Source organism: Panthera pardus, unplaced genomic scaffold (genome assembly GCF_024362965.1).
Source record: "Panthera pardus isolate Hobbes unplaced genomic scaffold, ASM2436296v1 HiC_scaffold_9, whole genome shotgun sequence".
Classification (NCBI taxonomy): domain Eukaryota; kingdom Metazoa; phylum Chordata; class Mammalia; order Carnivora; family Felidae; genus Panthera; species Panthera pardus.
This window is the reverse complement of record NW_026527024.1, coordinates 275,912-302,989: the sequence shown is the minus strand read 5'-3', so window position 1 is coordinate 302,989 and position 27,078 is coordinate 275,912. Positions and strand designations below refer to the sequence as shown.

The 27,078-nt window shown below is 44.0% G+C and overlaps 1 protein-coding gene across 1 annotated transcript in view; it reads right to left on the bottom strand.

The window, feature by feature from the left end:
* Positions 1–877: 877 nt before the first annotated feature.
* Positions 878–27,078, bottom strand: part of CNTNAP2 (contactin associated protein 2) — a 259,111-nt gene continuing 232,910 nt past the window's right edge. The window contains exons 10-11 of the mRNA XM_053898623.1: positions 10,230–10,310; positions 878–6,034 (exon numbers count right to left, since the gene is read on the bottom strand). Of these exons, the coding sequence (XP_053754598.1) occupies positions 5,835–6,034; positions 10,230–10,310 (281 nt within the window). The 3' untranslated portion in view covers positions 878–5,834. The remainder of the gene's footprint in view (positions 6,035–10,229; positions 10,311–27,078) is intronic.

Sequence of the window (27,078 nt, the reverse complement as noted above, 5' to 3'; positions counted from 1 at the left end):
AAGGAAGTCACTGTCCTCCTGCAAATTACTGATCTTGATGTCTACATGGCACATGGTAGGTGGTACTGGGAAGGGAGGTAAGCATGCTGTGGCTCACACGTTCTTGGTGGAGATGTTAAGGCCTAACACACCCGCTCACTCCTTTAAAATGTGCTGTGAACTTTCATAAGTGCTGGCTTTCTTTACTCAAGGGACTTTCTGATATTCTCCACCTGTTGGGTCACACCGGTAAAGCAGGATCATTACCAAGAGCTTTCTAGAAGACTTGAGTATCATTGCTATAGACTGGCCTCGGGAATTGCTAAGGAGCAGAGAGGTTGGGCTTTTAACTGGGAATTCACACTTATTTGGTATACGTTGAAATGCTTCACTGAGAATTGATTAAAAGGAAATGGCTTCCCAATGTTAACTGAAGACCAGCAAATAGGAGGAATAATTTAGGACTACGGCTCTTAACGCATCTGGAGTGCACTTAGAAAGACGTTGCACATCTCTGTTGTCTGGTTGACTGGCCTGAATCCATTTGCCCATTATCCAGTGTTACTCCCTCATTCTAAGCAAGGCTCGGAATGTATTTTGGACATCACTTAACTCTAACTGCATTTTATCAAGCTGTGTGTAAATTAATCTAAAACATGGAGCCAATATCCATTATGCTACATTAAGAAAAATGGGGGAGGGGAGGCATGTGTGGCCCAAGAAGGTTAACGACGAATGCGTCCACGGAAGACCTGTCTTTGAAGAGTGACTGTACCGCTGTAGTTTTGGGAAAGATTATATTCCCAACAGATGTATGTTCCAGTGCCCGGAACTTTCTTCGCTGAAGGTTGAAAATGGCTTCTAAGAGAATCAAGTGGAACAAAACACAAAGAATCGCTTTTAGGATAATTAAAACTATTTTGGATTTTTTATTTATCAATCTGGTTTCTAATATAATTTCAGTTAAATGAAAGACATTCACAAAGGATATTAGGCATACATACATAGTTTCCTTCTTTCATTGTAGTTTAACATGCTGTTGCTTTTAGAGAGTGAACTTTTGTGTCATTTCGCAGGGTGGAATCCTAATCGACTTTACAGAAAGAATACTTAGCCCAGCTTTTCACAACCCTGACTTCCGCAGTCACGATGCTCACTGAAAAAAATGCAAAAACCCAACCAAACTTAGAATCAGTAACATCTGAACTGTTTCTTGGCCTACTTTGAGAGGATGTCTTCATAGCCATGTTAGAACCCAGCGGTGGCTGTTTTGAAATAAACTGAACTTGGAAACGTTGCAGGCCACCTGTGTAGACCTGATCTTAAAGCACATTTTCATCTGGAAAGTGACCTTGGAAGTGCATGTTGGATATTAATACCTGTGCGCTCAGGTATCTTTATAATCTGCCAGTCCTTGCTCCACGGGAGATAATCAACTTTTCAACACGGTTTCCCTATTTCATCGACAATGACTTCTACATACCACGCGTATCCAGAAAATACTGCTGTGAAAGACATCTATTCTAAAGTTTCCAACATTATCATGCAGGGCGTATGTAGTGTAGGCACGTTGCCACTAGGCTACACGGAAAAATCACATTTGTTTCTTGTGTCGTCTTACGTACGAGCCAGCCCAATGGCACTGGGGGCATGTGTAAGCTGTAAGTCCCATCTGGGTGGGGACGCAGGGCTTTGTGCACGCGAAGTTCTGATTTCTCTGGCCTTCGGATGTTGCATCTTCCAGTATTGACCGGTTAGGTCCTGGGCAGTCTACCTGATTAACAATTTAGCAGCTGTACGGCAATGCCTCACAAGTCTGCACACTCCCGGATGTGGGCACATTGTTCATCTGGCGTGACTTACAACCACAGGCCAGAAAGTACGTCTTCCAGGGGGCTCCACTGACTTGGGTCTTTATATTTGGGTGTCAAAGGACGCTGCAGTCAAGACTCAATGGCCCCTCACGATTGTCCTATTAAGTGGGCAGAGCAGCTGTGTCTTAAATATGGGGCAAAGAGGAACCAAGGTTCACCAGTCTGACAAAGGTCACGTGGCAAGCCAGGGAGAGAGAAAGGGTTAGGACTCTATCAGCTGATGCCCAGGGTCTACGCTCACCATGATATCATTTTAAACATGGCGCTCGTTGGTTTCAGCCCCAATCAGCTAGACGTGCTGTCTGTCTCTCATCTATTTCAGGATCAGCTGGTTCTATTGTCACTAGTAACTTAGGACCTGTTTTTGGCTGGCTAACTGGCATCCAATTTAATAACTGTTGCCTTTCTTTTTGAAAACTGCTGGACAGGATGATGAAAAGGAAACAATATTAAGCGGTTTAAATGAGGTGCTAATTGTTTAGAGGCATAAAGAGACCTTTGCAATGCTTACCCTATACAAGGAAGGAGAGGGAGAAAAAGAGCAGATCCTGTAATAGAAGGAAAGAAAAGTTTCTTCCGGACGCCACGCTGACACTGCGTTTTCCTATTTGGTAGCTACTTTTTCCTTCGGTGCTTCCTATGGTGTGTGTCTTTATGCCAAGCTCTCTGAGGGCATCTGGGGGCAGCTCCACAGACGTTCAACAGTAACATTAAGATCTACTCTTTGGCTCATGCCAGCTCTTTTTCCTATGCCTCTGAATCCCTGCTCCTGTTAGTAAAGGATGCTTGTTCATCAAACGCAGGGTAATGGGAAACTGTCCAACAAAGGCCCTCCAAACCCTTGTTTCTAGCTCCCATAGCCTTACACATTAAGATGGGTCAGAGAAGAACTTGACAATGTAACTTCTCACCTCCTAAGCTACTTTCCTTGTGCTCTAGGGAATATGTTATTTTGAGAGCTGAGAATGGCACTGATCTTGCTTTCAAAGTCCTGCTCCTACCTCGTCAAAACCTAGATGTTTACTTTCTACATGGAAGATGCTTCCTGTACAAACAACCTTAAGTCAGCCATCAGTTCTTCCTGAAACTTTAAAGCAGCTTCTTGTTTCTAAATTTTTTTCTTTTTGTTTTTGTTTATTATTTAAAGAGGTTACCACCAGCCCTCTGGACTAGAATGATAATGGACTGGGACAGAAGAATGTCAAGGTTTTGCGGGATGTGACTGACAAAGCAAGATTAGACACGGAGCTTGGGTCACGACATCGTGAGCTTTCAAGGGAGGGAGCATCGTCCTGAGCTTTCAAGGGAGGGAGCTGGAAAAAACAGATGTTTCTTTATCTTCACATAAATTACTGACCATTTAGAACGTACTGGATATGGCCTTCATAGATACATTTAGGACTTTTGGTGAAGCCCACAATCCCAAAGAGAAGCCAAGGATTTCCAGCACTCCCTTGGCATTTAACTTAGTTACTTAATACCTTAACTACGTTTTTGTGTCTTGTCTGCTGGCCGGACTTACTCCCTTAAGGGCATACTGTATGTCTTAATGGCGGTGACATGGGAGACCCACTGAGCCCTCAGTCAGTCCAGTGCCCTAGGTTTGCAAATTTGGTGAAGGAAGTGTTGGGTTTTATTTTTCACCTTTTGAGGCAGGAAAGAGGGAAGAAGAGAGTGAAAAGAAAGGGTAAGGCCGTTTTAGTGTCAGGGACTGTTTTTGATTGTTTTAACCCCTGAATCATTTTGGGAAGAAAGTGAAAATGCTGACACAATGCATAAAGAAGAAAGCTATCACGGGAAACGCCAGAAACAATACATTTCCATCTGGCATTATTTGTGAAGTGCAAAATTAATAGTTGTAAAGCAGGTTTAAAACAAATTCTAAAAAACCTTTCTACAAAACATAATGTTTAAAATTTGCTTTCGTAATTTGACAATACACGAAACAGCCCTTAATGGTAGTCATCAAAACAGGCTTTGTTTTTAACATGTCACTTGGGTTCTCCTGTTCTGCTCTTTAGTCGTACCACATACTTTTCATTTAACAACGTGTATTATGGAATAATGATCAAGACGTCTTTAAGGTAAGGGTGTTCGTGACAGTGGCTGAGGGTCAGCAACTGTGAAAGGCGTTCCGATTCCCTTTTGTTCTGTTACCTCGGCTCTGATGGGAATGAACTGGTCCAGTATCTCCTTTGGAATGTGTCATATACAGGTGCAGGGGGCCCTTGGCAACTCTAGATAACAGTTTTCATTACCCAAGAAACTGAGATCCTCCAAAAAGCAAAGGCATACCGAGAATCTTGAAAAATATGTACATATAACCCTAACAAACTAGAATTTCCATTTTATTGAGGCACGCTGTCAGAAAAACAGCAATAATACTTTTTGAACCTCATCTTACATGCTTCCAGGAGGAGAAGGAAAAAAGGGATCCTATTGAATTCCTCAAAATGTTGGAATCTGAAAAAAAATTTTAAAGTACTTATTCAGAATCTGAACTATCATGATCATAAATGGTAGTCATTCTAGAAATAAATTGTGTAATTTACAAAAAGAGATCAATGAAATTATTTCTTGGATGCTTCAATAGGAGCTTTGTCCCATCTATTTACACACAAAATCTATCATTTTTAAATAAAACCAACGAGTTCTTTGTTGGAACAAGTTGGTCAAGATTCCTGATTAGACTGAGGTGTGACTAGACGTGTCCATTCTCTGTGAAGCAACAGTCAGTTATCAGGTTGGTCATGAACCTAAGGTTCAGATGTATCTGCCAAAGCGGTCCCTGAATTGTGGCAGTGTGTCTGTTTAGGATGGAACGATACATGGATTAGATGATGGAAAATACGGCAGTATTTTCCATATGATTCTGGAGTAAAGCAATAATAATAGCAATCATAACCTGGCTTTATTGTGGCGTGTCCATTTGGAGGACATGGTCTGCTAGGATTTTGTCACAAGGGCTTAAAAACTAATATTTAAAGCAAGATAAGAAGAGCAACCTAATTTATGCATCATTCATTAGAAAGTGTCCACACTCTTGCTACAACTCTAAAAGGAACAGAGCAAACAAATCATAGCATCTGGCTCTAATTCCCCACCGAGGTGCCCCCACACACATATAGTGTAACCTAACATGATGTAGGTAAAGCAGAGGAAAAATCTTTTGTAACAGCTGGTCACCACCGCATTGTAGCTGACAGTCACAGGTCATGAAGAGGTCTAAGACTATGCACACGGAATAGTATTAGCTTGTAGAATCTGATGAAAAATAAAACCAACAATCCCAATATACGAAGCTACTTCCCCTGGTTCTTAATGCTTCTCTCTGCTATGTTAGTTGTGTTGTTACACAACAGGTGCCATATGCTCACTTCCTTCAGTGCTTTAGGTGGGAATGCTCAGAGAATAGGCATAGATTGAGGTCTCTTTGAAAACTGGCAGACAATAGGTTCTGTTGGCCCCTTCCTTTCCTTTTCCAATTTACAGGACACCAAAAGAAATAGCATATGAACACGAACTAGTTACTACGACAGCCCATTAAAAATTGACTATATGCAAAAGGAAGAGAATGCTGGAGGCCATGTGCATCAACTTTTCTCAAGAAAAAAAATATCCACATTCTAAGGGCTCTTAAAAATGTAGAAAACTTGCCCTGTTACCATGGGTTTTTAGAACACCTCTAAACACACACAAAATAAGACAGTATTACCTACAAATTTCAATTGTTTCTTAAACTCTAAAAGCATTTTTTGTATTATTTTGATTTGATACAGAAGGGGAAACTCAGCTATAAAGAAATATTAAAAAGTACTTTTTGTGGCGATCAGTCTCCAGAATTTTCTGTTGCTTGCCTCCCCCGACTTGTGCTGATATTTTAAGGATGTGCTCAAGAGTATAAAGTAGGGTGCACTTTTGTCCCATTCCCTCCTCCCGAATAGCTAGCCCCTCCCTCTCCCACAGCCAAATAGCCACCCCTCAGATGAGCCATTCCTTTTTGCTTTCGTCAATGGTCTCTGTGAAATTGGGGTCGTTGTTCATGATGGCAGCATCCGCGCTCTCTGCTGACTCTGCTCCCTTTGCTTCATTGGTGTGGTAGGTGCCCTTGTGGCGGAACATGTACCGAATGAGGAAGACCAAGGTGCAGAGAATGGTGAAAATCACCACAGCGATGACACCTGGTGGAGGCAGGAGAGGCACTGGAGGTTAAACAGACCTTGTATACATCCCTCCAACACCACTTTCCTCGTGTTGCCATGGTTCTCTCTAATGCCACCCTCCCCCACACAAAACACCAGCAACACATGTGGACAGGACTGAAAGGAGATTAGACCAATTCACAGTTATATTTGGAGATCTTAATGCTATTCTCTGAGGAACTGATAGACAGTTAAACAGAAGAGGAGGAACTACTGCTCAACTCATTTTATGAGGCCAGCATTATCCTGATAGCAAAACCAGACAAACACATCACAAGAAAACACAACTATGGGGCAACAGTCCTCTTTAATAAAATTTTAGCAAATCAAATCTGGCAATGTGTGGCAAAGAATATATTATGGTGAAGGGGTGTTAATTCTAGGAATGCAAGTCTGGTTTATCATTAAAAAACAAAGCGATGTAATTTACCACATTAAAGAAATATAGGAGAAAAAGCATATGACAAATTTCAACCTCCATTCATTGTGAAGCCTCTCAGAAAGTATCAGTAGAAGGAAACTTTCTCAACCTGATAAACTGCATCTACGAGAAACCTACAGCTAATACCCTAGTCAATACTAAAAGAGTAAACATATTCTCTCTAAAACAGGAAACAATGGAAGCAAGTCCTCTCTCTCAATGTACCAGAAATCCTTGTCAGTGCAATAAAACAAAAAAGAAATAAAAAGTGTACAGACTGTGAAGAAGTAAAAATTTTCTCTATTCTCAGGTGACATGACCATCTCTTAGAAAATCCTAAGTTATATATATATATGAAGTGTCTAGAACTAACAGTAAATTTAGCAAGGCCACAAAAATCAACTGTATTTTTATATACTAGCAAGAAAATACTTGGAAAAACATTTAAAGTAATAAAAACTTAAAAAAGTAATAAAATAATACCATTTATAATAAAACAAATTGAACACAGTTGTTCAAGGCTGTGTTCGCTCAAAACCACAAAACCTTACTGACAGAAATTAAAGACGTATATAAATGGATGGATAGACCACCTTTAAGAGCCGAAGCACTCAGTATTGTTTTGATGTCCATTTATAGACCAAATGCAATCCCAATGAAAATCTCAGCAAACTTTTTCTTTGGTAGAAATTTATAAGTTGATTCTAAATTTTATATGGCAATAAAGTAAAGGGTCCAGAATAGCCAATGTAATTTTGAAAAACAAAAAAGAAATAGCTGGAGAATGCATGTTGCTGTCTCAAGACTTAATATAAAGGTAAAACAATACAGCAAGCATGGTATTGGGTAAAGAAAGATATATAATACATCAACAAAACACAACAGAGTCCAGAAAACAGACATACACATATATGGTCTATTGATTTTTGACAAAGTGCCAAGGAGATTAAATTTGGAAAAAGTATATAGTCTTTTCAACAAGTAGTTTTAGAATAACTGGATATTAGTTTGGAAAATAATGTCTTTGACCTTTATCTCATGCTATGTACCAATGTTAACTCAAAGTGATTACAGACTTAGTTAACAGAAACCAAAGCTATAAAAGTTCTAGAAGAAAACATAGGAAGAAATCTTCATAATCTTGAAGAGGCATATCATTAAAATAGAATTAAAAAAAAATCACAAGCCATAAAAAGATTAAAAAAATAAGACTTCATCAAAATTTAGATTTCTTGCTTTAAAAAAAAAAATACCGCTAAGAAAATGAAAAGGCATGTCACAGACTGGAGAAAATATTCACAATACATATGTCTGACACAGGACTTGAACTATCTAGCAAATAAAAAACTGTTATAACTCAAAAGAAGTCCAATAATCCAGTTAAAAGATGGGGAAAGAGTTTTTATTTTTTATTTTTTAAATGTTTATTTTTGAGAGAGAGAGAGAGGGAGATAGAGAGAGAGGGAGGGAGGGAGAGAGGGAGAGAGGGAGAGAGAGAGAGAAGAATGAGCAGGGGAGGGTAGAGAGAGAGGGAGACACAGAATCTGAAGCAGGTTCCAGGCTCTGAGCTGTCAGGACAGAGCCGAATGCGGGGCTCAAACCCACAAACTGGGAGATCATGACTTGAACCAAAGTTGGACGCTTAACCAACTGAGCCACCCAGGCACCCCGGAGAAAGAGTTTTAAACAGACACTTCACGAAAGATTTACAAATGGCAACAGGCACATGAAAAGACGCTCAGGGTTATTAGTCATCAGCTCATTGCGCATTAAAACTGCAACGAGCTACCACTACTCGTCCACTGGAGTGGCTCAAATTAAGAAGAGCGACAATACCAAGTGCTGATAAGATTGTGGAGCAAACCTGGCCTGTCAGATAGGAACTGCGGGGATGTAAAATGGTTCAACCGTTTTGGAAAACTGTATGGCAATTTCTTACAGAGTCTAATCTCCACTTTCTGTCACACCCGGCAACTGCACTCCCAGCAATTACCAAAGAGAAATGAAAACTTATGTTCACATAAGACTTCAACAAGAATACTCATAGCAGCTTTATTCAAAATAGCTCAGACCTGGAAACAAACCAAACAGCCACAGGTGAGCAGATAAAACCAATTCTAGTACATTCACACAGCAAAACACAACTTGGCAATAAAAACGAACAGCCTATCGATTCATGCAACCATGTGGAGAGACCTCAGAAACATGACGTTGAGCGACAGAAGGCACGAACAGATGACATACTCTATGATTCCATTTCTACGCCACTCTAAAGGAGGTAAAAGTAATCAACACAGCAAAAAGCAAATCAGAGGTGGCCCTTCTTGGGAGTGGGGCAGGGCAAAGGATGGGCTATATGGGGGCACAAAGAGCTTTCTGTGGGTGGGAATGTTCCAGATCTTCGTTGTGGTGGTGGCTATGGGTGTTTGTGTTTGTCACGAGTCACTGACCTGTTACGCTTACACACATGCATATCACGCTTCAATAAAGTTGATCTTAAAAAAACAAAACACAGTGAGGAGAGGGACCTTGATAAGACTGTACCGATGTGATTGGACAATGTGATTTAGGCGGCATTCTAAATGTATTCTAGTTTTAGAGTCACATATATTTCTCTCTTTTTAAAAATGTTTATTTGAGAGAGAGGGAGAGACAGAGAGTGTGAGCAGGGGAGGGACAGAGGGAGGGGGAGACACAGAATCTGAAGCCATCAACACAAAGCCCGACGCGGGGCTTGAACTCATAAACTGTGAGATCATGACCTGAGCTGAAGTCGGACGCACAACTGACTGAACCACCCAGGTGCCCCAAGTCAGGTATTTCTTACAGGCATCTACTTCTCCATGTGGAAAAGAGACCTACCGACTAAGCCAAGGTGATTGGCTGGGTTTAAGACCCTTGATACAATTACAGTATTAGCTGTCCTCAGACATGCAGGGGACACCTGGATGCAGTAAGACAGGGGGGCTCAGGCAGAGGAGATGGTGGGCAACGGGGGGCAAGGATACCAACCCAAATAAGAAGGACTGGGCTAGGAGACTTCAATTATTCTGCAGCCGTCCCTGGGGAGAAAAGACACTGGAATATTTTAGATACCCTGGCTTATTAATTTTCTGATGATCTTTATTAAGATAACGGCAGCCAGACTGGCACACTCCTGCCTGTTTTTGCAGTAAGTGATCCTGGGCCTTTTGGGATGTGCGGGAGTGAGAAGGGGAAAAGAGAGGAGGGAGGAGGCCATTGTGGCTCCTGCACGACGGCCGGCCTGCCTGTTCAGGCTCTGGCTAGCCCGGCACGACCATCGCATTCTTACGGGTCAGCATTGAAAAGCAGCCAGGTTACGGGGCACCCGGGTGGCTCAGTCGGTTAAGCGTCTGACTGCGGCTCAGGTCACGGTCTCATGGGTTGTGAGTTCAAGCCCCGCGTTGGGCTCTGTGCTGACAGCCCAGAGCCCGGAGTCTGCTTCGGATTCTGTGTCTCCTTCTCTCTGCCCCTCCCCCACTTGCGATCTGTCTCTGTCTCAAAAATAAATAAACATTAAAAAAAATTTTTTTTTTTAAAGTAGCCGGGTTACATTTACATCCGTGTCTCCACATCTGTAGGTCACAATCCTTAGTCATATTTAAATAACAAAACAAATCAAGTAAAAATCTAGATGATGGTTTTGTTTTTGGTTTTGTTTTTTTAAGACGACGCATTTACGGACAATTCTTACTTTCCACAGGTGAGGAGCCTGTGCTATGCATCACCCACCTCCAATGATAGCCGAGTTTCTGTTGACTCCATTTCTTATAGCTTGGCCTTGTCCTGGATTATATGGGAAATCAGCACTGGCTGCAGAGGAAGAAATGGAAAAGTCAAGTGTAAGAGTCAAGGACACTAGTAATCCCAAATAACCCGATGTGGATATTTTTTCATACAACTCTTCAGCACTTCCTGTTTCCCCAGAGGAGAGTTCCGTTTCTGACAGGCCCATCTTGCCATCGTTTCCACACGTCTCAGTGCCTCCACCCCTGTTTCGGCTGTTCTGTCTGACATGAGACCCAGAGAAGCACGATCAGTCTTTTGGAGGAATATTAGAGAATCTTAGAGCTACCTGAGCCGTCCTGCTTCATCCACTGACACGCAAGCTGATGGATTAGAATGTTTTTTTCTCACCTTTGGCTGAAATCTGCCTCAGCTACTATTTTCTATCTACATTGGCTATTTCTGTAGAGCCTTTTATACCTTTAGTTTAAAAAGGAATCATGTCTTTAAGTGAACATTTTGCATGACTCTAATAAAACACAGGACATGTCAGGAATGTGTAAGCAGGTAACATTTCATAACAGTTGAGAATAATATATGCTGCCTAATAAAGTTTCCATTTCTTTCCCTGTTATAAAAAAAACCCAGAACCGGTTATATTACAGCTAGGTGTTTCTCTAGAATAAATTTCAAGTACGCAAAAGACAAACGGATCCCGAAGTCTTTCTAGAGGTCGGCAGAGTATCTGTTACCATCCATATGAGCTAATGTAACTTCAAAACCAATTTCATATTCGTTGGGCCTCTGTTTTAGATGTTCAGGTTTAAGGCAAATACTCCAACGGAAGTAGCTTCCTCCTTCAGCAGATCACCTTAGTCTAGAGCCATGGTTACTGGATGGCATCAGTTAGGTATTTAAAAAATGTTTGAACGAGTTATTTTGCATAATTAAATGTGTGCACACGGAGAAAAGAGGTCTGTGTTAGGGTTCAAGGAGGATCTCACTACGGACTTGGGTTTCATAAGGCTCCTCCTTCAGCTCTCTGCTCTGAAGGATCCCCAGGATAATGATGAAAAGTAGGTAGAGCCCTTCTTTTCCTTTTCCCCAGGAAATAGGGCCACCAGCGAGATTTCAGATCCTACCAGCAAATGCTACTTCAGCTTTTCTCTGACTTAAGACCAGAAAAATGATCTGTTCCTGGATCGATCATATTCCAAATCAGCTCGGCCACCAGTGCCACTCAAGCCTGTTGATTTGATTAAAATGCAGACGCTAAGAAAGACACAAATGAAAGAACTTAACTCTGAGTCCTGGGGACTTTTCTTTCTTTAAAAAAAATATATTTTTAAAATGTTTATTTACTTTTGAGAGAAAGAGAGAGACAGAGGCATGAGCAGGGGAGGGGCACAGAGAGAGAGACACAGAATCCGAAGCAGGTTCCAGGTTCTGAGCTGTCAGCACAGAGCCTGACACGGGGCTCGAACTCACGAACCGTGAGATCATGACCTGAAGAGAAGTCGGACGCTTAACTGACTGAGCCACCCAGGCACCCCTATTGTGTGCTTATTTTAACTGGTCCAATCCCATGTCTAGGGAGAGAGGGAAAGACAGAGCCAACATGAAGTATACTGTAGTCAGTGACTTTCCCCATGCCCTTTAGGACTTTCTGGTGTGGGCAGCATGGACGGATATTCAAAATTCCAAGTGTCGGCCCAAGGATGCAATGACCTTGCATTTGTAGGCTCATCATCCGATGTTAAGGGTGATCAGAAAATCATCCCGTGTGAATAAAAATGGTTTCTAAATAATATTTCTGGAAACCTTGGGTTTCTTCTTTAAACCTGAGTGTTCCCTTCAGAGAAGGATTATTTGTAGATGTGACAAATGAATGTATTCAGCCATTCAACAGATCTTTCCAGAACATCGACTGTGTGTCAGGCACCATTCTAAGTGTTGGGGATCCACAGTGAACAATAAAAAAGATGAAAATTGTTACTGATGAGGAATTTCTGTGCCTCATTGAAGAGTTTGGTTTACACAGTCAAAACACCAATTTAAAGCACGGATGTGGTTTTAGTTACGACCCTGTCTAGTTACAGTAAATTGCCTAAAGCTGCTTTGTAGTTGCCATGTTACAACTCATACACTCATAGGTCACGGTAAGATTTGGTTACTGACATAAACCACCCTTCCGAGACTGAGAGACTGCGAGTTTCTTTCCGAGGATGAAAGTTCATACTGTCACGACTCATCTTTGACCTAGTTTACAGGCCTTCTGACAACGTTAATTACCCTTCTCTGGACACTATTTAGTCCATATCTTCCTAGAAAGCCATCAAGCTTGTTGAGTGGCCCAGATGGGATTGGAAACCAGGCAAGGTTAATTCCTAAGCCATTCATTCCCATCCTGCCTTCTGAGGGCTGATGAGGCAGCCAGGTGGGGAAGTCCCAGCATCCAGACAGTTCCGCTTGGGCAGGGCCTGTGGGAGGAGGAGCCTTTTTAGGGGATGAGGGAGAGAAATCTGTTTTGTCTTGGAGGTACTGAGCCTGAGGTGCCTCTGGGACACCCAGATGGAGACGTCTACTGGACGTTTGGTATCTTATGAGTGGCTCGTATTTTTCATCTCCCTCTGAGAAACACAGCCATCTCCTCACCACTTTTAAGTAACATGAACCTTCAAAATATATGAAGTACGGAGACAAAAACAATGACAGTGGCAATTTTGTGATTATTCTATTATGTGAGAGTCGTGACTCTATGAAGCTGTTTGCTTCTCTGCTTCAGGTAATGCCGATGGGAGAACACATCACGCTTTCTCTCTGCTCCAAAACCGACTGTACGGCTTTGCATCCTTGGCCACAAAACCGCAGAAAAACACAGATATTTAGAGACGTGCATACACCCCTCTCTCTGGATCCCTTGAAGTTATTGACATAACCAGTAGTGGAAGGTGTGGGTGTGACCTGAGATGACCCAAGAAGAACAGGAACAGCTAGAAGAGAACATGGAAATTTATCCCAGGATCGCCTTTCGTACAAAATCCGAAATCCTTTGTAGGGGGAGGAAGGCCTCCTTCGAGCTGAATTTCTCTCCTGCTCCTTCTCTGCCGGGGCCACTTTTCCAACTTGACATTCTAGGCACACAGACTCCTGATGCTTCCTGGTCGACACGTTCTGGCTCATCCCTCCGCCCCCCTCACCTCTGCCCTGCCTTTCTTCTCTCTGTCCATCAAATCTTACCTGTTTCCTAAAACTATCCTTAGCCACCTCGGTTATATGTCTGGCCCTCTTGTCAAGGTTGATCGGTCTGAATTCTTGTCACTCCCTACACACTCCCTACAGCCATGCTCTTAAAGGCGTGCTCAGTTATGTTCACGGTCCCAATGACAAACAGTGCTGACAGGCAGCTACGGCTAATGAGACGTTCGTTAAAATGAAATCAGTCCAGGGGTGCCTGGGTGGCTCCGTCGGTTAAGCGTCCGACTTCGGCTCAGGGCATGATCTCAGGGTCTGTGAGTTCGAGCCCCATGTCCGGTTCTGTGCTGACAGCTCAGAGCCTGGAGCCTGTAAATACAGAAAAGCTACTAATGGTTCCTGTGTCCACTGGTCTTTGGTTATTATCAGAAAACAGCCAGTGGGAAAAACCCTGAGGTACAACCGAAGTCCTCACGAAATTCAAGGGCACGGTTCTGTTTCTCGCATAAGCATCCCTGTTTTCATGGCTTCATTTATAACTTAAGTCTGGTTGTCCTAATGCACGTGAGTCCTTACTCCCTTGAGGCATATCCATTTTGTCCTGGCCAAGCAGACCAAGCGCTATTTTGACAGATATATTTGAAATGATTTCACTGTAACTGTCCTCCCCGCCCCCCCCCCCCCCGGGGGTACCAACATCCTCTGGGAAATGCACATATGAAAACTTGGAAATCAAGAGACGTGAGTAAGACATAGGACAAAGCTCATCCCCGACACAGACTCCATTCTGTTCCATCTCATCCCCTGTCTGCTGGGAGAGCAGAGCAATTTTAGGGGTGCTGCAGAATCAAGGAACCTATATTTTGGGAAATGGCATGAATAGGTCCCAACAGGCTGGCTGGCACAGTTGTGAGAGGATGCGACTCTTGATTTCGGGGTCATGACTTTGAGCCCCATGTTGTGGGTGGAGCCTACTTAAACACACACACACACACACACACACACACACACACACACACACAAAACCAGACTCTAGATATTAACAGTCTCAAGACCAGACCTGCGTCAAATAGGCAAAGACTATATTCAATATACGTTTCTCCTGGGTCTCCAGGCGATAGAACATGATGATGACTGTCGAAGCATGGTGCTATGTCAGCTCTGATTTAGGGCCTCATAGGAGCATGTGCATTTCTGTTTATTTCCCTTGTGTACGTCCTCTTGTCTGTCTGGCCATCCCCATTACACTGGCCACACACAGACCGTGTCTCCTTTGCACACCTAGAGGTTGGCGCTCCTCCCTTTCTCCACCCGGCGTAGCGCAGGCAGACCGTGGGCTGGAGGAATCCATGATGAGACATTCTCCACCCACACTCATGCTTGTCCCATTGTCCGGCTGAGGCTTCGGGCTACAGCACACCATTGCCCTCCTTGCCAGAAAGGGAACATATATGACAGGCTCCAAACATACTCAGACATGGGTCCGATTCACCCTCGACACACGGACGCTGTCCCCTTCCACTGCCTTTGCCACTCGAGAAGCCACCTGAGGGCTCAGCACCGGTGTCCTTTCCCTCTTCCTCCTGCCCTACCTTCAGGTTGAAAATCAAGAAGGAAACAACAAACAAACTTTGTAAAAGTGGGCCTGGCGGGGGGCGGGGGGTTCCCATAATGATACCCATACCGTAGAGCGATCCGTTCTTAGAGCTGGGTGAGTAAAAATACACTTTCCTCCCCCACAAAATAGAAAGGATGAATGTTCTGTCCTTCCCTTTGCTGCGTTCCTGGAAGGATTTGTCAGGAAAGTAAATGACAGGCTAACCAGCACCTCTTATCCTGTGTGCTGTGTGGGGCGAGTGTGGTGCCTCTCCCTGGCAGCTGAGACCCCCGGGGCTCTTGGGGGACAGGGACAAGTTCTGACCCCTGCCGGCCGGGAGGTAAGGGACATCGAGCAACAAGGGCTCCGGGGACCATGCAGGTTGTTTATACGTGACGAACAGGAAAACTCTAAATTCTAGGATTATAAGGTTAGTCATCGTTTGGATGACACTTTCTTCACAGATGAAACTCATTAGGGCCCAGGACAGCAAGGGGTTGGTGGAATCAACCTAGAAGTGTTTTCCTTCCGTGGTGGAGTACAAAATGTAAAGGCAGGTGAAATTCAAATTTCAGGAACAAGGTAATTAGGGACTAATAATAGCCCTTCCTACAAGTCAGGCACTGTTTTTTGTTTTAATTTCTAAAATGTTTATTTTTGAGAGAGAGAGACAGCGCGAGTAGGGGAGGGGTGGAGAGAGAGAGAGAGAGAGAGAGAGAGAGAGAGAATCTGAAACGGGCTCCAGGCTCTGAGCTGTCAGCACAGAAGCCTGACGTGGGGCTCGAACTCTGAACAGCAAGATCATAACCTGAGCTGAAGTCGGACACTGACTGACTGAGCCATCCAGGCGCCGCAAGCCAGGCACTGTTTTAAGTCCTTTAAGTCCATTTCAGCCTCATGTGAACCCCGACAGGTTGGCAATATTCATCCCATTTTGGAAGGTTCTGGAAGGCCAAAAGCTGGTCTGAGGTCCCATAACCAGTAAGTGGTAGAGCCAGAGTTTGAACCCAGGAAACTGGCTCCAGAGACGACTTGCAAAAACACTAAGCTGAACTGTTTCTGATGTGAAAGCAAACTTGGTAAGAGCAGACCCAGGGGACATGGCTCCCCATCATTGCACACAGTCTACACCGGCTCTATCAAATCATCAACACAACTGCATGCTCTCAAGGCAACGAAGGCTCAGTTATTCTCCCCGTGGTTGGCGGCCCGCCTTGGACCCAGATAGGAGTCCCTCACTGACCCAAACAGTGCAGAGAGAAGGCTTATTACCACCATGGAAACACTTGTGAAATCATGAAATCAGGAACCGTGCTAACTGTGCCTTAAACCGTCACTGTTAGAACATAATTTTTTTTTTTTTTAATCACATTTAGGGAATGTGAAAAATAGAAGACGTTTCCGGGCGGGTGCTTAAGTACAAATAAATGATTTAAAAAACAGTTGCAAGAACAGAATATTAAAAAGAAATTTGAATTCTTTAGCCACCAATTTCTTGCCTGCCCCATTGAGCAGGCAGGGAGAGGACAGAATAATAAAGCTTTTCTTCTTCTTCTTCTTTTTTTTTTAGTACACAAGATAAATGAGGTAGTTGTAGTTCTTATTTACTAAGTTTCAAAATATGTAAAATTGTAGACTTCAGGCTCAGAAACCAATGGCAAATAAAACACACATTTAAATGCATACAAAAGTAAATCGAGATTATCTAACATAAAACCCCCAAAACCAAAGGCACTAAAAGGTTCAGGTTGTCATCTATCAGGGACAAAAAAATTAGATACTAGCTGACATCTCGTAGAGAAAACATCGCCATGGAAACCACTTGAGCTTCGGCATCTGAAGTGATAATTTGAGATACTCGAACAAAACTGCTATTAGTTATAATTTAATTTAGATTGCAGCATGATTTTTGCAGCGGGGGCTGGGCCAGATGATGTATATGTGCCTTTGTTCTTTCCAACGTCTTTGTTTCATTTCACTGTATTCTCTCTTCCAGTCTGAGCTCGATGGCAGAAAATTATTTTTTTCAAATAATTTGTTCTAGCCATTCACTGCTGACTGGTGTTCTAGAAGCCTATGAAAACAAATGGTGGCCGACTAAGATGCTAAAGATATAAGGGGATGTTGTTTTATTTTCAGAGAGGTGACGGCTGATCACGTTTGCAGGAGGGAGAGACTTCTCCAGGCCAGCAGGATTTTAGCCAGGCAAACAGAATGTGGCACGCATCCCCACGAGCCTGAGTCTTGTATTTACACCTATGCCCTCACCTCGGTTTTTGCAAAAAGCCAGCCAGCCAGAATTCCAAATTCAAATGGGGAGGGGATTACGGATTTTTGGCTTCTGACTTGAGAAATCACACAAGGCTTACATTTCAGTTCTAGTCTCTCTCTTTTTTTTAATGTTTATTTTTGAAAGAGAGAGAAAAAGAGAGGGAGAGAGTGTGTGCGGGGGCAGGGGAGGGGCAGAGAGAGAGAGGGGGACAGACGATCCAAAGCAGGCTCCACAGTGACAGCCGCAGGGGGTCGAACTCACAAACTGTGAGATCGTGACCTGAGCCGAAGTCTAAGTCGGGCACTTAACCAACAGAAACCCCCAGGCGCCTCAACATTTCTAGCTTCTTTTTTTTTTTTTTTTAAGTTTATTTATTTATTTTGAGAGAGAGAGAGAGAGAGAGAGAGAGAGAGAGAAGGGGAGGAGCAGAGAGAGAGGGAGACAGAGAATCTGAAGCAGGCTCCGTGCTGTCAGCACAGAGCTTGATGTGGGGCTCAAACCTATGAACCGTGAGATCGTGACCTGAGCTGAAGTCAGACCCTTAACTGACTTGAGCCATGCAGGCACCCACCCCCCCGCAACCCCAACATTTCCAGCTTCTTCTTTTTTTTTTAAATTTTTTTTAATGTTTATTTATTTTTTGAGAGAGAGAGAGAGAGAGTGAGTGAGGGAAGGGCTGAGAGAGAGAGAGAGAGAGAGAGACAGAAACCGAAGCAGGCTCCAGGCTCTGAGCTCCGAGCTGTCAGCACAGAGCCTGATGCGGGGCTGGAACTCACAAGGTGTGAGATCATGACCTGAGCCGAAGTCGGAGGCTTAACCGACTGAGCCACCCAGGCGCCCCGACATTTCCAGCTTCTTAAAGGAAAGAGCAAGTGGCAGCTGCCTGCCTGGTTGTCAGAGATTTGGTGAGAAAAAGGTCAATTAGGTAAAAACGAACAGAATACAGGAGCTGGTCATCACCTGCTATATATTTGTTTAAAAAGGTTTTTTTTTTTTTTTTTTAAGTTTTTAATTTTGAGAGAAAGAGAGAGAGTAAGCAAGCAGGGGAGGGGCAGAGAGAGAGGGAGACACAGAATCGGAAGCAGGCTCCAGGCTCCAAGCTGTCAGCACACAGCCTGATGCGGGGCTCGAACCCACAAACCATGAGATCGTGACTTGAGCAGAAGTCAGACACTTAATCAAGTGAGCCACCCAGGCGCCCCTGACTGTTTAATGCCAACTTTTACACAAAAGATCTGAATGGGCAATTGATTATATTAGATTCCCTCCTTCCATTTCTTTCTTTCTTTTTTTTTTTTAAAGCCAACTCTGAGTTGTCTCAATTGCCTTTTGGGAAGAAAGATTTACGGATAGTCCCAGACCAGGCTGAACACCACGTTCTTTTGTCCGACTGCCCATAATAGGTATTTGAGTTGGAAACAGCTCGTTACTGACACGAGTTCAGTCTTGGTATTCCATGAAATAAACAGGTAAGACGCTGGGCGTCCATTTCCACGGTGGGCAAAGGCGTCCTCTCATTTCTCAGGTGGGCAAACTGTTCCTTCTTTCATGTTAGTTACAATCGTTGATGAGTCCGTCGTCGGAGCTGTTGCCGGATGATGTCACAGGCCCTGTGGGTCAGAGACGGTGACAGCCGGCTGTCACGGGTTGACTCCCTCAACGTCTCCCTCCCGCGGAGCAGGCTACACCGCACGGAAGTGTTCAGTCTTGCAGCGGGTAGGTGCCCGTCACCTACGTGTGAGCCCTGTGGACTCATTAAAGACACTTCTGTGCATCTTGCTGTGGTTCTCAAGCCGAGCCTTGAAAGTCTAGATCAGGGAGCCCCAGAGCGAGGGCTGGGGAGCCCGGTGGTGTGGCCTTCCCTTCACGATGAAGAGGGTCACGCTCCTGTCTGCGGGGCTCTGCAGTCACCGCGTTCCTCTGCCACAAGGTGTAAATAAATCCGTGCTGGTGTCATCAGGAGTGCAGAAGCCCCAGATCTGGGGGAATATGATTGATTTACTGGAATTGACTCGTTTTTTTGAGAGAAATCTTGTCTCCTTGCTGCTGGTGCATATATGGGTGGAGGTTGAGAGAAGGCGGCCAGCTCAGGGGGGAAGGCCAGCGGCTACAGAGGAACGTGGTTGTCCAATATTCCGAAGCACCAGAGTGACTGTCACTTGAGGACGTGCTGGGTCACCGTTTACAGATACATTTATCAAGCCTGGTGAACATCCCCGCTACGCAGGGGTCCCAGCTAACACAATTTGTGGTTACCCGTTGGCAAAGCGGTCCCAGGGAGAATTGGTTGTCTGTTCGACAGTGGAAAGAGTCTCAGTTTCCAAGGAGAGGGTGGCTGAGAAAATAAAGACGGCAAGAAGATACCAATCGTAGCGAATGAGCCAAAAATGCATCTTTTAAAGACATTTCCTGCTGTACTTCCTCTCCTCCCTGACAGGTGTTTGAGCTGGCACCATTCAGAAGGACAACATCTTCAGGAGACCTTGAGGCCATGGTCTCCGGGCTTCTGCTGAGAAACATGTCCACTTGGGGTTACGCACGTCTCAGTAAAGGCTTTGGACTTCCAGAATTTATGGTGCGGAAGCTTGGTGAAAATAGCTTTTTTATCTACCCAAGAGATGAGTTTCCTCATTCGTGAGAACATTGAGGCACATTTCATCGTATGAGGAATCAGGCAAGGATGAACGTATCCTTTTACTCCCCCTTTATGGAGATTTCCAGTAGATTCCAAGGCCATAATTTGACTGTGGATAGCTGTTTTGGAAGCAGCTGGATATTCCTGATTTGTTTTTGTCACCATCGTACGTCTTTCAAGGTAGTACAGTGAAAAATCAAATGCACGTTAAAAAACATTTAATCTGCTATAACATCTATATCTTGACTTGCGAGCAATGCTGTCTTCTGTTTTAGGTGATGAATACGGTCCTGCTCTCTGTAGACTGGTCTGTCAATGTCCACTCGGTTTGGGCTTTGTAGGAGGTCGCGTTATAACTGCTGTTTCTTTTCTTTTTTCTTTTCTTTTCTTTTTTCTTTTTCCTTCCTTCCTTCCTTCCTTCCTTCCTTCCTTCCTTCCTTCCTTCCTTTCATGTTTATTTATTTATTTTGTGTGTGTGAGAGAGTGCAAATAGGGAAGGGGGGAAGGGGAAGGGGAGGGAGATAGAGAGAGAGAGAGAGAGGGAGAGAGGGAGAGAGAGACAGGGGGAGAGAGAGGGAGAGGGAGAGAGGGAGAAAGAGAGAGAGAGAATCCCAAGTAGGCTCCGCTCCCAGCAAAGAGCCTGACACGGAGCTAGATCCCACGACTTTGGGATCATGACCTGAGCCGAAATCAAGAGTCAGATAAACTTAACTGCCTGGGCCACCCAGGTGCCCCACTGCTATTTCCTCAAAATGTAAAATTAACCCTTTTTATCTCTAAGAGTTCAGAAACCAGTGTCTAGGTGGGGAGCGTATCTCAGACCACAGCGGCATTCGCCCAGATCACAGCCCGCTGACGGGGTTCTGGCTCCACTGTGTGGTCTATTCGAAGCGGTGGGGGGTGAGCAGACAGAAAGTACTTTTAAAAATTAATTCTGCACACATTTTAAGTCTTTTATCAATGCCCAGCTGGGCTCTTGCTTTTGAAATACTCTTTTCGGCTGTGTTAGCACAAGTGAACGTTTCTAATTCCAATCCCAAGACAATGGCTTTTCTTCCAAGAAGGCTGACCTCGTAAAACTGAATATACAACTCTCAAGCTAGAGATGTCTGCTGTCTTTTGAGCTGTTCTCTTCTTGAATTAACCTTGGATCTCAGAAGACAACCATCTTTGCTTGTTGGCAGGTGGAATGACTAAGGATCATCAAAAAAGAACCCTGTAAAACCAATGAAAGCTTCCCGGTGTTTTCCACAAATAGATTCCTCCCCAGCGCTGGCTCACATCATTACCAGGATGGGATAAACTTCCAGCACCAGCCATGTGGCTCTAACACAGTTCTTTTGGGTCAACAGAGTGTGAAAAAATACTTAATTGGCTCTAGCAGTCTTCGGTATGATTTCTTCCACATCGAAAAAGAGAAAGCGGGGGAAAAAAAAAAGAAAAAGAAAAAGGAAGGTGTATTTTGTAGCGGGGATTTCGCCTCTAGGGACACAGTTATTATTTCAGACTCCTGCATTATATTTAAGAGATGTCAGAAGGGAGGAACACAACTCTGAATAGGGACTGAAATTCTTTTACGTTTAAAGTTTCTATTGAGAGGAAGGAAAAATGGGGTATACCTGAATTTGAGACCCGATCATGCTATTCTCTGTATAGTTTTGGGCGAGGTGCTATAAACACTGGGGCCGCTGGCTCAGTCCTGACTGCACATGAGGAATCTCTCAGGGATGGGGAACAGGCATCGGGAGTTTTAAAAAACTGCCCCGGTGATGCTAATGTGCAGCCAGAGCTGAGTTGCAGCCACTGAGGTGTTTGTTCATTGACAGAATGAATGCATTAATTTTGTGAGTCGATTTCCTTATATATATATTTTTTAATGTTTATTTATTTTGAGAGAGAGAGAGAGAGAGAACGTGTGTGCCCATGCGTGCACGTGCAGGGGAAAGGCAGAGAGAGAGGGAGAGGGAGAATCCCAAGCAGTTTCCACACCGTCAGCAAAGAGCCTGAGGCGGGGCTTGAACTCACAGACCCCAAGATCATGACCGGAGCTGAAATCAAGAGTCAGACGCTTAACCGATCGAGCCACCCAGGGGCCCTGGTTTTTCTTATCTTTACGAAAATGTGGCTAATACCATCCACACATACCACATAGGGCCGCTGTGAGGATAGAACAAAACCAGACACTGAAGCGTTAAAGTCGCTCACAAATCGAAGCCATCATTTCTGTCTTTATCCTTTCCAGTCTTCTAAACGTTAAAATTCCCAAGTAATTTCTCGAAAATCGCTTTTAGCCTTTCTAAGCGGGAAATTTCAGAGCAACCCGTGTCCATCCCTAGGTTGAAAATAATTGCAACCACATTCATCTGGATTTTTATGCACATTTTAACGTAAAGTTGATTTTACTTTCTTCCCCGATGCCTTCCGGGGTTACTCTCTGGAGGAAACTGAGCCGCAGAATCGAGAATCCCCCTGGGTCTTTAGACATTTCTGAGTAGTCTGTGCAGAGCCTGGGGAATCCACCAAAGATCTGTCCAAACGAGCGAAACGACTTGTCGCCTGTTTGTTGGCTGTGTTTAGAGGGACTTTCCCCTGAAGAGTGGATGGCATTGGGTCAAACACTTCATCTGGGTAACGTTTCTGTGACTTTCCAAATCAGAGGCAAGGACACAAGGCCCCCGATTTGCCAGCAAAGGTAGAATTAGCATTTCCGGTGGGGGGGCGACTGGCAGGGATGCCCTCGGGAGGATTCACACCCAGGGCTTCTGACAAAATAGTCTTTCTGAGTGACAGAGTCAGTAAAGGAAGCAATGCTGGATTCATGTGGAAGATGCTGAGCTCCCCTGAATGCCTCCAAGGGATCTGCATGGATGCTCAAAGACACAGCACAGCAGGAGGAGGCTTCAGACGGGTGGCTCGTGGAACCAAGGTCAGACTCAGACATCCCCGGACCACACAGAAGTCAAACCTGCTTCACTTCTGTGGGCGTCTCGTAACATTGCTCCGACACGAGAATGAGGCAAAAATGGAGAGCGGGAACCATTGGAGTCTGTGGTTCTGTGGTCCACGGAGAAGTCACCATAGCAACGTGTTGGGTATTCCTCTGCCCTTCCTGGCCCTGAGTGAGGACAGCCAGGGACAGATCTGGGAGAGGTGGGGCTCCAAGGACGGGGCCAGGTGTGATGGGGTCGGGGCGGGGGGGGGGGTGGGGTGGGCGTGCAGAGCACAGAGAACAACAGAATCCTAACCTTCTTGGCTTTCAAATCTGTTGCGAGGGACAAGGGGAAAGGAAGACAGCAAGAGAGGCGGGGGAAAACCGGACTGAAAGAAGTCCCCGTGAGGCAGGAAAGAAGGGCCTTACACGTCGTCCCAAAGCTGGAGGTTTGAGCCCCTTCGGATTTTTCCCCAGTGGAGTTCTAGAAAGTTAGAGAGTCCCGGTTAGGAAAGAATGGAAGCTTTGGGGAAAGGCAGCCCTCTGCCCCTGTCAGGCGCGGGAGCCACTAGGAAGTAGCAGGTGTGAGGAGGGGACGGTGTGCAGGGGTGAGGCTGAAAGGGGGTAGCACCCTGCTGCCCGCACCTGAGCCACCTACGTCCCTCATCTCTTCACCACGGCCCCCACGGCTTTGCAAAGCACAAGCCCGCCAGCTCTGTTCTTGCAGTGACTTGGAAAGGCTGTGTGGGCTCTCGAGGCTTCTCAGGTGCCTTGGTTAAAAGTATTCATGCCAAGACACTGCGTCTGGAATCTGCCATCTGGGAGGTGCAGTCAAGAGTGAGCCTTGGGCTTGGACCTTAGATTTGTTAACTTTGGTTCACATTTCTCTGTGAGAAGATATCATACACACGCCAGTGATGAAAATGAGATCACTGAACATTCAAATCACAAAGTTAAAGAGCATGGATATATATTCAAAGAAGTCAAGATAAAAGCATCTGGGAAAAGAAAATAGAAACATGATAGAATAAATAAATCCAGAGCTGGTTCTTTGAGAAAAAAAAAAAAGTCAGATACTCTAAGAAGAAAAGGGGAAAATCCTAAACCTAGTATAAGATATTTGACTAAGAAAGTTTCTAGAGAATGGATATTAATTATAAAAACTTATTTTGTTCCACTCTATGGAAATGAATTTGAAAACCTAGATTAAAAGCACACATTTCTGGAAGAATACAATATAACAAATTATTATAGATGAGAAAGCAAATCTAATGAAACCAATTATCATAAAGGAAATTGGGGGTTGTCAAAGAGGTATGCCCACTAAAAAACAAACAAGAACAAGCCAGTAGGCTCCATTGGTTTTACGGGTTAAGTCTATTAAAAAAAATTTTTTTAACGTTTATTCATTTTTGAGAGAGAGACAGAGCGTTAGCAGGGGAGGGGCAGAGAGAGAGGGAGACAGAATCTGAAGCAGGCTCCAGGCTCCGAGCTGTCAGCACAGAGCCCGACGCGGGGCTGGAACTCACGAACTGTGAGATCATGACCTGAGCCGCACACTTAACCAACTGAGCCACCCAGGTGCCCCGGGAGTGAGTCTATTAAACTTACAAGGTACGGGGACGCTGCAAGGCTATTTATATCCTTGCCACAGACAGTGAGGTCCTTGGACCCAAAGCATCGGCATCACCTGGGGGCTTGTCAGAAAAGCAGGCTCTCAAACCCATCTCTGCCCAACTCAACCTTACTCATCAATTTCCCCAGGGGATTCTTAGTTCAATTTAAGTTTGGATGACACTTGTTTGTTACTCTGCGAGTTGGAGGGTAATGGACAAACCCAGTATGGTGTGGCTAGGGATCACAAGACTGAAATCTGATGTCGCCAAGGCTGAGTTCTTGTCGGGAAGCTCTAAAGAAACGTTTGTTTCCAAGCTCGTTCTTGTTGTTGGCAGAACTCAGCCTTTGTGGTTGCAGCAGGGAGGTCCAGGTTTTCTTTCTGGTCAGTGTGAGACTGCTCTCCTAGAGGTCTCCCACATTTCTTGCAGGATGGCTCCTTTTTATGAAGCTGGCATAAGTGTATAAAACCCACATCTGCACCCCCCTCCCCCAGCCAAAAAGTAAAAGGATGCTATAAACATATTTCAGCCAAGAATTATTAACGTCAAAAACAAACAAAAACCAAACTACTAATCTAAACGAAGCGTGAGTAAAATTACTTTAGTTATACCTTGAGTCAACGCCTCTCCATGACTGAATGTGGTTAATGCTAGGAATGAACGCTCGGTTCACGATTTGGAGATCTATTGCTATAATTCACCCCATTACTTTATCCAAGAACATGATCGTGCCCATAGATGTTGAAATGGCATTAGATAACATTCAACACCCAACTCTGCTAAGACTTACCCAAGCAAGAATCCTTAAAATGTGAATACGTGTATGATAGGTTACACATCAGGTAGAATTCTAAGATGGCCCTTGTTGTACACATACCTCGTCTCGCTTATATTTAATCAAACATTCATCTGGGTGCTGCTGTGAAGAATTTTGCTGATGTAATTTGGTGCCAAAGTAACTCACCTTAAGACGAGGTTTTTTTCTGTGTTTGTTTTTGTTTTTGATTGCTTTTGGGTTTTGTGCCTCGACAAAAAAGGGAAACAACTGAGAAGTTTATCAGGAAATGTTTTAAAGTTATATCTACATGAATATTGAATAACGGGGAGGGAAGACAATAAATGGAAAGACATTTGCTTGCTGGGCAGGGAAATATTATTTGCATAGGTGTCAATTATCCTGCAATTACTTTACACATACAATTCAATCTCAATCAAATTCTAGAGAATCCCAACGAAATGACAGGAATTCTAACATCACGTGGGAAGCGTCAGTGTGTAAGGATAGGAAAATTTTGAAAAAAGCATGAAAAGGAAACCAACCTTATGAAATACCAACTACTGGTATAAAAGCTGAATCATCATCACCGCTTGCTCCCGTCTCATGAAGAGTCAGATCAACGCGATCGATCAGGGAGTCCAGACACCTGGGTGGTTCGGTCGGTTAAGCGTCTGACTCTTGATTTCGGCTCAGGCCGTGATCTCACAGTTTGTGAGTTCGAGCCTTTTGTCGGGCTCTGTGCTGACAGTGCGGAGCCTGCCTGGGATTCTCTCTCTCCCTCTCTCCCTGCCCTTCCCCTGCCTGCAAGCTCTTTTTCTCTCTCTCAAAATAAATAAACTTAAAAGACTAAAAATAAAAAGGGCAATTGTGACTATGATAAAGGCAGGGGAGAGGACGGGAGCTCACCCACAGTGCCAGAACAACTGGCTGGCCAGCTGGAAAAAAATAAAGTGGGATTCCTACCTTCCTCCTTCCATCCAAATAAATTCTAGGCGGATTAAATGTGTAAATCTTACAAATAAAACAAAGCCATTAGAAAAATATGTGAAATAATTAAAATAATTTCTGAATGGAGGGGGCACGACATAAAACCCAAACACCATGAAACACTGTGTATTTCATCCTCTAAAATTTAAAAATGTTTACATGGAAAGAAACCCTCATACATTCAAAAACTAGAGATCACACTAGGAAATCATTCAACCATGTCGTAAAATACTAATTTACTCAACACATAAAGGATTCTTGTAAGCCAAGTAGGAAATGACCAGCAAGCAAAGAGGAAAGGATATAAATATGTAAATAATTCTTTGGTCAAAGAATGGAAACAGGCCACAGCAAAATAACTACGAGTGACTCGTTAACGTATGCAAAGAGACTTAATCTCTCTCGTGATTAATGAAACCCAAATTAAAACAATTAAAATTCTTTTTTTTTTTTTTTTCAAATAAGATAGAGCAAAATTCAAAAGAGCATTCCGATGTCCTGGGTTGGTGAGGGTGTGGGGAAGGAAACACCCATATCTGACTGGATTGGAGGTCCTGTACTTGTGGAGGGTGATATAGAACAGCTACCAAAATTAAAAATGCATTCCCCCAACCCAGTGAAATCATGTGTAGAAAGCTGTTCATTATGGAAACAAAAGTTGGGAACAACGTCAATGACCCTGTGACTGCAAATCGGTAACTCTGATGTTGTACGTGACTTAGGCTTACATAAATACACCGGGGGCTTCTACAGCAAAGGACAATTTGGACCCTTTGCAGGAAGAGCACGCATTTAAAAAGGGGGTGATAATTATTCCTTGCACTTGAATAAACGTGTACTGTTTTG